At 42.7% G+C, this 12,902-nt stretch overlaps 2 protein-coding genes across 15 annotated transcripts in view; one reads left to right on the top strand and one right to left on the bottom strand.

The window, feature by feature from the left end:
• The window catches only part of AAK1 (AP2 associated kinase 1), a 172,007-nt gene that overhangs the window by 113,916 nt on the left and 45,189 nt on the right, over positions 1 to 12,902 (top strand). For 12 of the 14 annotated variants that reach the window (XR_008618913.1, XM_055089226.1, XM_055089221.1 and 9 more), the window contains exons 13-16: positions 3,276 to 3,527; positions 8,639 to 8,871; positions 10,096 to 10,253; positions 11,555 to 11,659. Coding sequence is in view for 13 of the 14 variants with exons in the window: in XM_055089226.1 (XP_054945201.1) it covers positions 3,276 to 3,527; positions 8,639 to 8,871; positions 10,096 to 10,253; positions 11,555 to 11,659 (748 nt within the window). In the remaining variant the exon portion in view is untranslated. The remainder of the gene's footprint in view (positions 1 to 3,275; positions 3,528 to 8,638; positions 8,872 to 10,095; positions 10,254 to 11,554; positions 11,660 to 12,902) is intronic. The other 2 variants (XM_055089220.1, XM_024133563.3) reach the window with 1 other exon arrangement.
• LOC102989576 (60S ribosomal protein L36-like) lies at positions 12,111 to 12,463 on the bottom strand. The gene has a single exon (XM_055089230.1). It carries the CDS (start codon positions 12,459 to 12,461, stop codon positions 12,144 to 12,146), a length of 318 nt encoding a protein of 105 aa, XP_054945205.1. The 5' UTR covers positions 12,462 to 12,463; the 3' UTR covers positions 12,111 to 12,143.

Below are 12,902 nucleotides of genomic sequence, written 5' to 3'. Positions count from 1 at the left end.
TTTGGTACATGACTTTTTTTTTTTTTTCTGACATGACACCATCATCAAATTGAAGCAGAAGAACAATTATTTCTTATTATCATCAAATATCCAGTAGTGTTTAACTCTTTCTGGTGTGTCATAATTTAAATTGCTTTGTATATTTTTTCACATTTTTTTGCTCTGAATATATTCATTTTATAATGATCTATATATCTTTTAAGTCCCCCTTTTACCATAGCTGCCTTCCTCCTCTATTTTTCTCCTTTACCACTTTTTTTTTTTTTTTTTAAAGAAAATGGGTCGTTTGTCCTGTAGAATTTCCCACATTCTGGATTTGGTTGATTGCATCCCTGTGGTGGTGTTTAATATGTTCCACCACCCCCTGTGTAAACGGGTAGTTTCTTGAGGCCTCTCAATATTTGATTCAGGTTGATAGTCCTTTGTCCTTCCAGTTGCATCACATCAGGAGGCATACAGTAGTCTCAACATCACAAGACATAACGGTCGTCTCACCTTATCTGCGGGGGATACGTTCCAAGACCCCCAGTGGATGTCTGAAACCACAGCTAGTACTGGACCCTATATATACCATGTTTTTTCCTATACATACATACCTATGGTAAAGTTTAATTTATAAATTAGGTGCAGTAAGAGACTAACAAGAATAGCTAATAATAAAATACATCGATTATAGCAATATACTGTAATAAAACTTATGTGAATGTAGTGTCGCTCACAAAATATTCTTTTGATGATGTGAGATAATAAAATGCGTACTTGATGAGATGAAGTAAGGTGAATGATGTGAGCATTGTGACATAGCGTTAGGCTACTCTTGACCTTCTAACCCTATGTCGGAAGGAGGATCCTCTGCTTCTTGTGATCCAGAATCGTGGAGCCATGACAGTGTCAATGGTTGGATGTCAGGAGCAGGTGATGTCAATGGTTGGGGATCCCAGCCAGGACGAAATGGGACGGTGCAAGGTTTCATCACGCTGCTCAGAACAACATGCAATTTAAAACTTATGAATTGTTTATTTCTGGACTTTTCCATTTAATATTTACATATCACTGTTCACCACGGGTAACTGAAACTGCAGAAAGCGAAACTGTGGATAAAGTCTGGTTGTCCTCTCTTTTATTAATATTAAGATCAATCTGTGGGTTTGGCGTTGTCTGTCTGATCCAGTCACTTAATATTCCCCTTCAGTTTGTTTCCTAAGTCCATTAATTCATTAGGGGTGGCAAAGCGGTGATATTCTAGCATTCCATCTTCATTTAGGGGCTGGATTTTTCTGTAAAGAACTTGGGGTCGAACTCGCACCCCCTGCATTGGAAGCACGGAGTCTTAACCACTAGACCACCAGGGAAGTCCCCTGTAAAGAACTTTTTCAGCAAGTATTTGATTACCCTGAGGTACTGTTTGTACAGAAAAGGCAGAAATAATGCATGACTCTTTTCCTGTGTTTACCAGTTTTCAGAATAATGAGTTTGTTCATAGTACCATCCAGAAGTGAACAATGAAGATTTTGTTTTGTTCTTAGTATCCTTATGAGTTCATGCATCTTAATATATTTGATATGTTTCCATACATTGCTGTTAAAAAAATTTGTCCCAGTTGTCTCAGTTTTGGCCAGTGGAAGTCTCTTCAGATTGGCTCCTGGGTCCTTTGGCTGTGACTCCAGTAGCCTTTAATGTGTCCTTGCTATTTGGTGTAACAAGCTGTCCCAGGATCATTCTGCCCTTGACCTGGAATCAGCCATTTCTCTAAGGAGCTGTTTCCCTTTAATGGAAATGGTATTTAGAGACCACAGTCTTGCTACTAGGGATACCCATTTGCTAATGGGTTGGTCATTATTTTTAGACCTTTTCAGTGAATAGTTAGGGCATATATATATATATTTTTTTTAATAGAATATACACCATGAATTCAAATTTATATTTCTAAAGCAGATTTGTAATTATAGGATTTTTGTTTAGCTTCTTGGATTTTATCTTTGTATCTTTCTCATCTGGAAATCTTGATTCCTAACAACATTAACATAATTCTTAATTGCTTTATAGTTTCAGGATAGCAATACCAATATGATTACCGAAAACAGTTTAAGATTTCTTTGCCATTCTTACACCTAGAATGTTTAGCACATTATTTTCTAGGAGTTTGGCTATTAATCTGATACACAGGTTTATTTGCTTTGTTTTGCTGTTTAGTTATTGCTTTTTAAATTTCGGTTTCATTTTGTTTTGTGAAAATGTAAAACATTTGCATAATTTCAAAGTTAAATCTGCAAAATTCTATTCCCTCCATCCCATATATAGAGGTATCCTTCATTCCTATTTACAACTTGAGAGTGTTCCCTTTAAAGGATATATAGCATAGTTTATTCCAATCAGTCCCCTGTTGACGGACATTTGGTTGTTTCTAGCATTTAGCTGTTATAAGTAGGCAGCTATTTATTGATATCTGCTTTTTTTGCTAACCCTTTAACTTTGCCCAAACAATATCCTCCCAGTTAACTTCATAACTAAGTAACAGTATTTGGGATTTCAAAGACAAGATCTTGACCTTTGTTCATCAGTAGGCCGTTTTTTCAGCTGTGTTTTTGTGCCTTACACAGAGTCCTTAGCAGTGAAGAGTAGAGAAGTATTCCTGTCTTCAGGAAGTTTATAAAAGAATATAACTTGAAACCATGCTACCAGTATAAGATAAAATATCATTAAGTGATAGAGTATATTGAATATTTTGAATGTTTAAAGATGGGAGTTTAATAAAGAGAGCTATTGGGAAATGATTTTCAGAAAGGCTTGAGAGGACTTAATAACTGAGTTAACATTTAGGTTATTCTCTTTAGTGTCATCATTGCTTCATCCTGTTCATGTAGGGAAGAATTTTAATCCTGGTTATTTCCAAATCCCATTATGAGAGGGATACTTCTGTGATTAGCAGATCATTTATTAGCTTCTGTTACACTCCAGCATGTGGAGTCACAAGATGTACAGTCAGATGGATGTCCTCAGGCCATGCACAGAAACCCCTCGGAAGCCAGTCTGCATTGCAGGAGGCAGATAGTGCAGTGGCTAGAGCCTGGCAGTGTAAGGTGCTGCTGTGTTTATGTAATGCCCTGAGGTTCCCCTCGTGAGTTTTCAGGCCAAGGTAAAAGACGCCTACCTGCCCTTGCCTTTGGCTTCAGCACTGGTCTTAGTTGTTACTGAGACATTCATCCTTTGTGGAATATGGTTCTGAGACAGGCTTTTATTCACCTCCTCATTCCTTGCCACTTTCTCCTGCTCAGTTTCAGGCAGTACACCCTGCAGCCCAGCAACCAGCGATCGCTCAGTTCCCCGTGGCAGCCCAAGGAAGCTCTCAACAGCAGCTGATACAGAGCTTCTACCAGCAGCAGCAGCTGGCCACAACCCTGCATCAACAACAACAGCTGCTGACTCAGCAGGCTGCCTTGCAGCAGAAGACCGCAGTGGTAGCCCTACAGCAGGCCCAGGCACAGCCAGCCACAGCCCCCCAGCCAGCCCCTGCCCAGGAGCCAGCGGTGAGAATCAACCAGAAGAGGAGCACACAGTGAGGGCTAAGGAAAGGGTGGGAAAGAGGCAGCAGCAGCTGGTGTGGCACGGCTGCTCCCCGCCCTGGTGGTTAAGATGTTTGATCTTTTCCCGATATATCCAGGAAAAGGATGAGGTATACTATAGACACTTAAGGTTTTAGAAGAATGATTCTAGGTTGCTGATGGACAAATGAACTTGTTTACAAGATACAAATAGACTCACAGCCATGGAAAACAAACTTATGGTTACCGAAGGGGAAGGGAGGGGAGAGGCATAAATTAGGAGTATGGGATTAATAGACGATGAACTTTCTTATTTCTCACTCTAATATTAGGCTGGCAGAAAGAGCTGTTCATTGTCTCTGTCAGTGCCAGTGTCAAGCACTCAAAGCCCTAGGTAGGGTTAGAGCTAATCCCTTTCCCTTCTTCAGGGGGCAGTTTGACCACTGTGGCCTTCCCAGTCTCGGGAGGTTCATGTAGGCCTCCATCTGTACCCTGAGTCCTGACAGTCTTGTGTTTATTCTTTGTCTTGGATGATATTACTGGCCACCTTAAATAAGTCTACTTTGCAGCACCCTTCCAGGGCCCGCTTGCTGGGACCATTTGCTGTGGCCTGTTCCCCCTCTGGGCACCAGAGCATCTGACTGTTGTTTTAGCCATCTTGTCAGTTTATAAGTTCGGCATGTTCATTTCTAGATACTGGCTGAGTATAGAATCAAGACCTCTACGTGCTCTTCTGATTGACCTCTACAGGTACATCCTCAGGCACATCATACTTTGGCCTTTAATGAGTGCTTTTAATGAGTACTCACAGAGTGACAGTAATAGAAAATTTTATAATGATAGAAAAAGGCATTTTACATACCCAGCTGACAGAGTATCACAGCTACTCTCTTAGTCCCAGGGAAGCCCAACCACTAAAAGAACGAAGGAAAAGTAAGAAACTAGCTTTCTGAGGATTGATTTCTAATAGAGTTTTGTCACTCATCTTAAACCAGAAAACCTAAATCCCTTCAAAAGGAAGCAGTGCCGTAAATAGATTGTCTTCTTTAAGTCTCAGCTAAATGTGTGTTCAGTGTCTTTACACCTTCGTTTCTGAAACAGCTTGGTTTTCCTGCAGGCGTGTGGCAGACAGCTACTCTCTGTATTTTTAACAAGCGACAAAGTTCCTCTTGTTAATGGAAAAAGAGTTTTAAAAAAATTATTGTATCATGTAGCTAGTTGAAATCTTATTTTGTCCAGTCCTCATTTAAAGGAATTAGAAACTGAGGCCCAGGCTAGAAAGGGATCACCCAAGACGCACAGACTGATAGCACCAGAGCTGGGGCATGAACTGAAGGATCCTGATCTGTGTTCAAGGATATTAACAATACTCGTTCAGGGTAAGGACGCGATCATCTACCACTGACTATACACTTCTTATGGGGTCCCCCTCTGCTGACCCTGGACAAAAGTATCCACTTCCTTGGGAATGAAATGTGATCCTTCTCCATGTTCCTTGAATGAAAAAATACTTTGAGCACTTTGTTCAGGGGCAGGTGGTTGAGGGCACAGAGGAGGAACAAGAACAGAACGTGCTTCAGCCAGGAGCCAGAGAACCTCCCAGCTTTGACCGTTCCCTTTATCCCATGACCCTTTGTAGGACTTACCTGGAGAACCAAGTAAGTGAATGTAAAGTATACCCTGCAGCCATCTCACAGCAATAATCTGCAAAGGGAGGATGACCATACCCCACAGATGTTTATTGCAGTCTTAATAATAGCCACAAGCATGGAAGCAACCTAACTCATTCCAACAACTCAACTGTGCAGCCATTAAAAATCATGGTTATAGGGACTTCCCTGGGGGGCCAGTGGTTAACAATCCACCTTCCAATGCAGGGGACGCGGCTTCAATCCCTGGTCAGGGAACTAAGATCCCACATGCCGCGGGGCAACTAACCCTGCGTGCCACAACTACTGAGCCAGCACACCACAACTAGAGAGCCGCGAGCTCTGGAGCCCACACGCCATAACTAGAGAGCCTGCGTGCCACAACTACTGAGCCCGTGCACCCTGGAGCCCATGCACCACAACTAGAGAGAAGCCCACACATTACAACTAGAGAGAAACCTGCACGCCGCAACGAAGAGCCCGCGCACCACAACGAAAAATCCTGCATGCCACAACTAAGACCTGACACAGCCAAAAATAAATAAATAAATAAATGTTAAAAGAAAACAAAAACAATCAACTATATTTCAATAAAAATAAATTAATTAATTTTTAAAAATCATGGTCATAAGATACCAGAAAGATAAGAACAGTTGTATTAGAGTAGTGGAATGGAAGTCCGGGTGGTTTTTCTCCCCTAGTCTATATCCTTACATTTCTTGATGTTATTATACTCCTTTTATAGTTATATATTTTGTCTTTTAAAAAATCTTTGGCAAGATAGACATCTGAGTCTACCTTGCTTCTCCTCCCCCTGTGGTCTGTTTCTCCCTCCTCCCCCTTCCCAATCCCATTTTTGGATGAGGAGGCATCATGGTGCAGAAAAGAGTCCTGGGCGATAGTCAAGAGACATGGATTCTGCCCTCAATTGACCCTGTGACCTTGAGCGAGCACTTGGCCTTAGGGGGCCTTGGTCTGGTCTCTTCTAAAACGAGGGAGTTGGAATCCATGTTCTCTAAGGTCTTTTTTGACTCTTCATTCTGAGATTCTGATTGGAAATAAAACTGCTTGACAGGGTTGTTGTGGGGAGTGGCTGAATGGGTGGCAGCCGGTTTGAATTGGTAGCTGTGATAAAACAGGGTGTCCTCATGATGGAATCATCTGTTCTTCGGTGTGCTGCATACAGAGAATAGGCAGGAGGAAGGGAAAATGTTCTCCAGGTGGTCTGGACTCTTCAAAATAAAGGGCCTCAACAGTTAAGTACCCTTTTCAGTGTAATGAATGTCTTAAACTGCAAGAAATAAGCAAATCTAGTTCTGTCCTTAAAGCCCTTCTCACCCCTATGGGTACTGGCTTTAGGCTAGCTGTTGCAGATGCACTTCTGGACCCCTGAGGAAGTTGTGGAGCTGGAACTCTGGTCTTCTTCACAGAGCACTTTGCTTCTCACTCAGAGATGCAGTCTGCTGCTTTACCCTTTGACTTTAATTTGATCGGAATTAGAACCTTATATTGTATCATTCATTCGATTGGTGAGTGGTTGTGTATTCTCACATGTACGTAGCCTGCCTCAATAAAATTAAAGTCTGAGTCAATATAGGTACAGAGGGCTTCCCTGGTGGCGCAGTGGTTGGGAGTCCGCCTGCCGATGCAGGGGACGCGGGTTCGTGCCCCAGTCCGGGAAGATCCCACATGCCGCAGAGCGGCTGGGCCCGTGGGCCATGGCCGCTGAGCCTGCGCGTCCAGAGCAACGGGAGAGGCCATAACAGTGAGAGGCCCGCGTACTGCAAAAAAAAAAAAAAAAAAAAAAAATATATATATATATATATATAGGTACAGAAACTCCCAGGCTGTCAGCATCCTGACCCAAGTAGCTGGACACTCTAGTTTCCTGAATCTCTCCAGGGCCTACCTTTGAAGACACAGAATGTGAGAACCAATTTGAAGCATGGAGGGGCAGCTCCAATCTGAGATGAAGGACTGGAGGGAAGGGATAGTTCAATACCTGAGGCATTTAATATTCTAAGTTCCTTTATTTCTGGATTGACAGTTAAGAAAAGGGTTAGGTGGCCTTCTTAATATTAATTTTTGTTCTTTCTTTTTTTTTTTTTTTTTGGTGGGGGTACGCAGGCCTCTCACTGTTGTGGCCTCTCCCGTTGCGGAGCACAGGCTCCGGACGCGCAGACTCAGCGGCCATGGCTCATGGGCCTAGCTTTTGTTCTTTTTTTTTTTTTTTTTTGTGGGGGGTGGTACGCAGGCCTCTCACTGTTGTGGCCTCTCCCGTTGCGGAGCACAGGCTCCGGACGCGCAGACTCAGCGGCCATGGCTCATGGGCCCAGCCGCTCTGCAGCATGTGGGATCTTCTCGGACCGGGGCACGAACCCATGTCCCCCGCATTGGCAGGCAGACTCTCAACGCGCAGACTCAGCGGCCATGGCTCATGGGCCTAGCCGCTCCGCAGCATGTGGGATGTTCTCGGACCGGGGCACGAACCCATGTCCCCCGCATTGGCAGGCAGACTCTCAACCACTGCGCCACCAGGGAAGCCCTGTTCATTTTCTTGACATAGAACTTTGTAGATCAAGACTTAATGCTTAAAGACTCACTATGTGGCCACAAGGATGTTCCCACCAGTTTGTTTTTCTGTGGTGACAGTGTGTCCTGCCTTCCTTCTGAAAAAAACCTATATGTCAAGAGGCCTCGTATTATTAGATCAATCATCATCAAGGGCTTTTACATTTTTTTCTTCTTTCTTACTGTATTCTCTACATGGTTCTTCGGTGCCATTTCCAAAATGAAGATTGGAACGGGATAATCCCACTGCTGCAATGCTGTACATTTTCTCAGGGGTTGCCATAGAAACAGAATACTGTAAGACCCATCCTATCAATGAAATAGAGTGTTAACAACAAAAGCAAAAAAGTGCTGCCATTTATTAATCACAGTGAAATTCTGTCTCATTTAACTAATAGTCTTAGCTCTGTCAGAAAGGGATCTCTTAGCAGAAATCATTTAGCTCAAATGTGTTTTAGCTAGAGGTGTACCTTCATTGGCTTGTGACTGTGCCAGTAGAATGCTTAAAGGCTGCCCTTTGGAGGCATTCTGAATGAGTTCCTAAAGCAGAAAGTGGTCCTTTAGGAAACTTTTAGGTCTTTAAAGCTAGGAATAGCTTCTGCAGTCTTTGATCTGGGTCGAGTTACATATGGTTACCCTGTATATATTATTGCCGATGAAGATTGAAATTTATATATAAGCACCAGGTAAGTACCATGCTGGTATCTGCAGCTCAGATCGTCAAAGCCTAGTTTTTTTCTTTCTGGGTGTTCTTGATAAACTGAGCCATTTGAGCCATATGTTAGCTCTCACATGGCATTTTTTGTTATGCTTGTCTACTTATTTGTTTTTCCTTTCCCTTTTTTTTTTTTTTAATGCTTTCGTCTCTCTTCCTAGCAGATTCAAGCCCCCATAAGACAGCAGCCAAAGGTTCAGACAACCCCACCTCCTACCATCCAGGGGCAGAAACTCGGATCTCTCACTCCTCCATCGTCCCCCAAGGCCCAGCGTGCTGGACACAGGCGGATTCTCAGCGACGTGACCCACAGTGCAGTCTTTGGGGTCCCTGCCAGCAAATCAACCCAGCTGCTCCAAGCAGCTGCAGCTGAGGCCAGTCTCAATAAGTCCAAGTATGTACTGCTTTTGTGGGCAAGGGCTGCCGGGGAACATTGCTGTATGATTTTTGCATATGTATGTAGTTGTGTGTAGATGTATATGTAGGAGTGAGTGTCTGTGTTTAATGAGAAACTGAATTTTCCTGTAGTGCATAGATCAGACTGATCTTAAGAAATAATTTCCTACTTGCCTCAGTTTCCAATCTGTTTTCCATCCCATACTGTATCATGTGTTTTCTATATTCTTGATCTGATCAAATCTCTCCATGCTGATAACATTTCATTGGCTCCGCATTGCCTGTGGAGTAATATCTGAACTGACTGGTTAACAGACCAAGGACTATTATATCACATTGGTGGAACTGCCACTCTCCTCCTGGTCCACTTAGGAAATGCTTATTTATTCATCAAGATCCATGATGGAGGTTATATTTTCTTTGACCCTTCCTCTGGTATCATATATAATTTTGTCTGAACCCTTTTTTGAGCATGTATCACACTGTATTATCATTATTTATTTGTATGTTTAGCTGACCTAGCCTGCAAGTTCATCCACAGCAAGCACCGTGGCTTAATCAACCTTTGTAAATCCGGTGACAGGCTCTGTGCCTGACATCAAGTAGATTGCAGTGAGTGTTTGTTGCGTAAATGCAGTGTCAGGTTCTCAGCTTTCTGAGAAAGTTATATACGAAAGTTAAAAATCTTTAAATTAAGTCATTAGCTAAATGCAAAGGGCATCAAGAGAGACTTTAGAAGAAAATTAGGTAATGATACCCAGGAGCTCAAGATGGTGTTAAATGTCTTTATTGGTCTTTAACTGTGATGGTGTCCACTGATGCTGGATCCTGACAGATGCGAGGCAGCTGGAATAGGCGTCAGCCCCTCTGGAGCTGTTGTGAATGTTACAGTAGTCACCACAGGATGCACGAGCCTAAGAACAGGTGGCTTTGGGATCCTGAATTGAAAGAACTTGCAGATGAGACCAAAAATCTAAGCAAGAGGTTAAAGATGTAGTGGGAGACAGTGAATCACAAAAGAAAGGGAGATGTTTATTTCACACAGTGGAAAGGGCATCTGTGGAAACTGTTCCATTGCTACAGGAAGCCCTTTTAGAAACATACTGTGGAAAATAATGGTTTGACTTATAAAATAATTTGCTCTTGAGACAAAGAGAAAATAGGTTGACCCTTTTCAACCTTTATATGTCTTTTTATTTCGTGGGGGTGGGAACCTACCTAGGTCTGCAACCACCACTCCTTCAGGCTCCCCTCGGGCCTCCCAGCAAAACGTTTATAATCCTTCAGAAGGTTCTACATGGAATCCCTTTGACGACGACAATTTCTCCAAACTCACAGCTGAAGAACTGCTGAACAAGGACTTTGCCAAGCTGGGGGAAGGTGAGTAATTGGTGTCTTTTTGTTATTAACTCTAGAGAGGTACGCATGTGAAAATGTAGGCTTGGGTGTTTCTTTCCTTCAAAGACTTGATTTTGAAGTATATGCACAAATCAGCTTGTATTTTTACTAGGGCACCGAAGTCTCTTCATCCTCGGGAAATCCTGGTCTGTTGTGGGTGGCAGCAAGGAGAGTGGGAAACTTTTAGGAAAGATTTGGTAGCATAGATCAGGATGATAGTGTCAAGCACGTTCACTCCTTGGAGGAATATGACGGTACCTTGTCCTAAGTGGGTTTATTATCCCAGAAAGTCGTAGCTGCTTACCCATGAGAGTGTGCCCTCATGTAGACACTGAATCTTCACTGAATCAGAATTCTCTATTACTGTTGACTGACCCTGGAGCGGAGATCAAATAAACAGAAGGTAGCATTTCCACCCTCAAGTCCACAGTCTAATTTGGAAGGCAGGATACCCACTCACAGACACACATACACTTTGGAAAACAACAGCACACACCCTGGGAAAATTCTACAGGATGATACAGTTCAAAAAAAGTACCTCTGTAGACAAAAGCACAGGGTAAAGGAATGATCAGAAGGAAGTGAAAACGAACTTTGACCAAACATTTTAGCTTTATAATTTTATAGACATCTTTTTAAAATCCATACACTTCTTGCCTTTTTTTTTTCTTCATAGGGCATAGGATTTAACTTTCTTTGACATTTATTGTCAATTTGTTTCATTGTTATGTATGCCAGTTATTGTTCTAGACTGTAAACAGAAATACCTTCACGTGCTATTGAAAACTAGTATTTTGCACCTGATTAAGTGACTCCCAAGTTTTAAAATTCCTGTATCTATTTTTAGTAGTTTCCTTTCACTGTTCTTGTTGTTCAACTGTTGGCTTTTACATTAAGCCATTGTCATTGTGCCTGTCCCTCATAGCATCTCACTACTGCCATCTCTCTTCTCTCTTGCTCTCATAACTACTTTCAACATGGAAAACAGATCATCAAACTCATTAGAATGATGTAGAGATAAATCGATTCAGAGTGAAGGCTGGAGGCATTGTGCTTTGAGTAATGTGCTCAAGCTTTAGAGCTTTAGACTTCCTTTCTTTCCTCAGCTGTTTCTCAGTTACTGCAGTGACTAGACAAGGACCTTTGAATAGCCAAGGTGTTGCCATAATGCAGTAAAATGAGTCAAGTCTAAATGTCGGTTTGGAGGGTGCCCTTCACCCCTGGCCTGTGTGTGCATCATGGGATTCTGCTGGGATGAACCGAGTGGTATTTTGTCCCTCCAGGCAAACATCCTGAGAAGCTTGGAGGCTCAGCTGAGAGTTTGATCCCAGGCTTTCAACCAACCCAAGGTGATACTTTTGCCGCTTCCTCATTTTCTGCTGGAACTGGTTAGTATGGTGAACACCTGAAACTCAAGACTCACTGTTGTCACCTTCCCACTGGTTTCCAGTCCACAGATAACCCTAGCATGGCAGTGAGCCCCAGATCCTGGTGGTAACATAATTTTCTTCATTCTGAAGATTTCCTATAAAAAGATCGGGATAAAAAAGATCTAGAATCACTCTGAATTAAAATGGCAGGGTGATCTGGCAGTAATATACAGGATTTGTTCTCTCAAGTCCACATACATGTTTTTAAGCAAATATTTCTAAATTTCAGGAACATTACTCTGTTAATCTCTTGTAATTGCTTAGGTTCTTTGGAATGACTTGAAGAATTCTAAGAATTAGTTGCTCTATCCTATATCTGAGTCTTTTCTATGCTGTGTTTTTGTATGTGTGTGTGTGCTTATGGGGACAGGGAGATATCTTTTTATTTTTATTTTTTTTATTTTTTTCTGAAAAAGTTTTATTGTGCACAGAGGGGAAGGGCTCAGTCCTTCTTGGCTGCTGCCTTCCTCATGGCGGCCAGGACATTGCTCAGCTCCTCTCTCTTCCTCTTGGCACAGATGTGTCCCCCCACCCTTTTCTTGATGAACTTGAAGGCCCACTTGTCCTTGGAGACTTTGAGCAGCTCCATGGCCCGCCGTTCATAAGAGGCGAAGCCGCACACCTCCTGGATCATGTCCCGCACAAACTTGGTGTGCATGGTGAGGCGCCTGTGGCGGCGGCTGTGCCTCGGCTTGCTCACATTCTTGGTCACCTTGTGGCTCCTGTTGAGGCCCACAGCCATGGGGTAGCGCAGAGCCATGGCTGCTGCTCTTTAATGGCTGCTGTGGCGGAAGCGAGATATCTTTTTAAATGAGATGTTTAAAAGAATTCTAGAAGTAATAATAAAAACCTAATTTTCCCTTTTATTAATAAATAATATACATATTTAGTAATTTATAGAAGAGCATAGAGAAGAAAGTTAAAAGTCCCATGATCTCACCCCTGAGAAATTAGCATAGGGATACCATTTTGATGTCTGTTAGCAGCATTTAACCTTTTTAGGGTCACAGATATCTTTGTGAATCTAAGGGAAGTTACAGATCTTCTCTTTCACAAAAATACATGTGTCCACAATTTTTTTTTTTTTTTTTTGTGGTACGCGGGCCTCTCACTGCTGTGGCCTCTCCCGTTGCGGAGCACAGGCTCCTGACGCGCAGGCTCAGCGGCCATGGCTCACGGGCCCAGCCGCTCCGCGGCATGT

Source organism: Physeter macrocephalus, chromosome 12 (genome assembly GCF_002837175.3).
Source record: "Physeter macrocephalus isolate SW-GA chromosome 12, ASM283717v5, whole genome shotgun sequence".
Classification (NCBI taxonomy): Eukaryota; Metazoa; Chordata; class Mammalia; order Artiodactyla; family Physeteridae; genus Physeter; species Physeter macrocephalus.
This window is presented reverse-complemented; position numbering and strand designations above follow the sequence as displayed.

Excerpts from the sequence above, each read along its gene's own strand:
- LOC102989576 (XM_055089230.1), bottom strand. The coding sequence starts at position 12,461 with ATGGCTCTGCGCTACCCCATGGCTGTGGGCCTCAACAGGAGCCACAAG.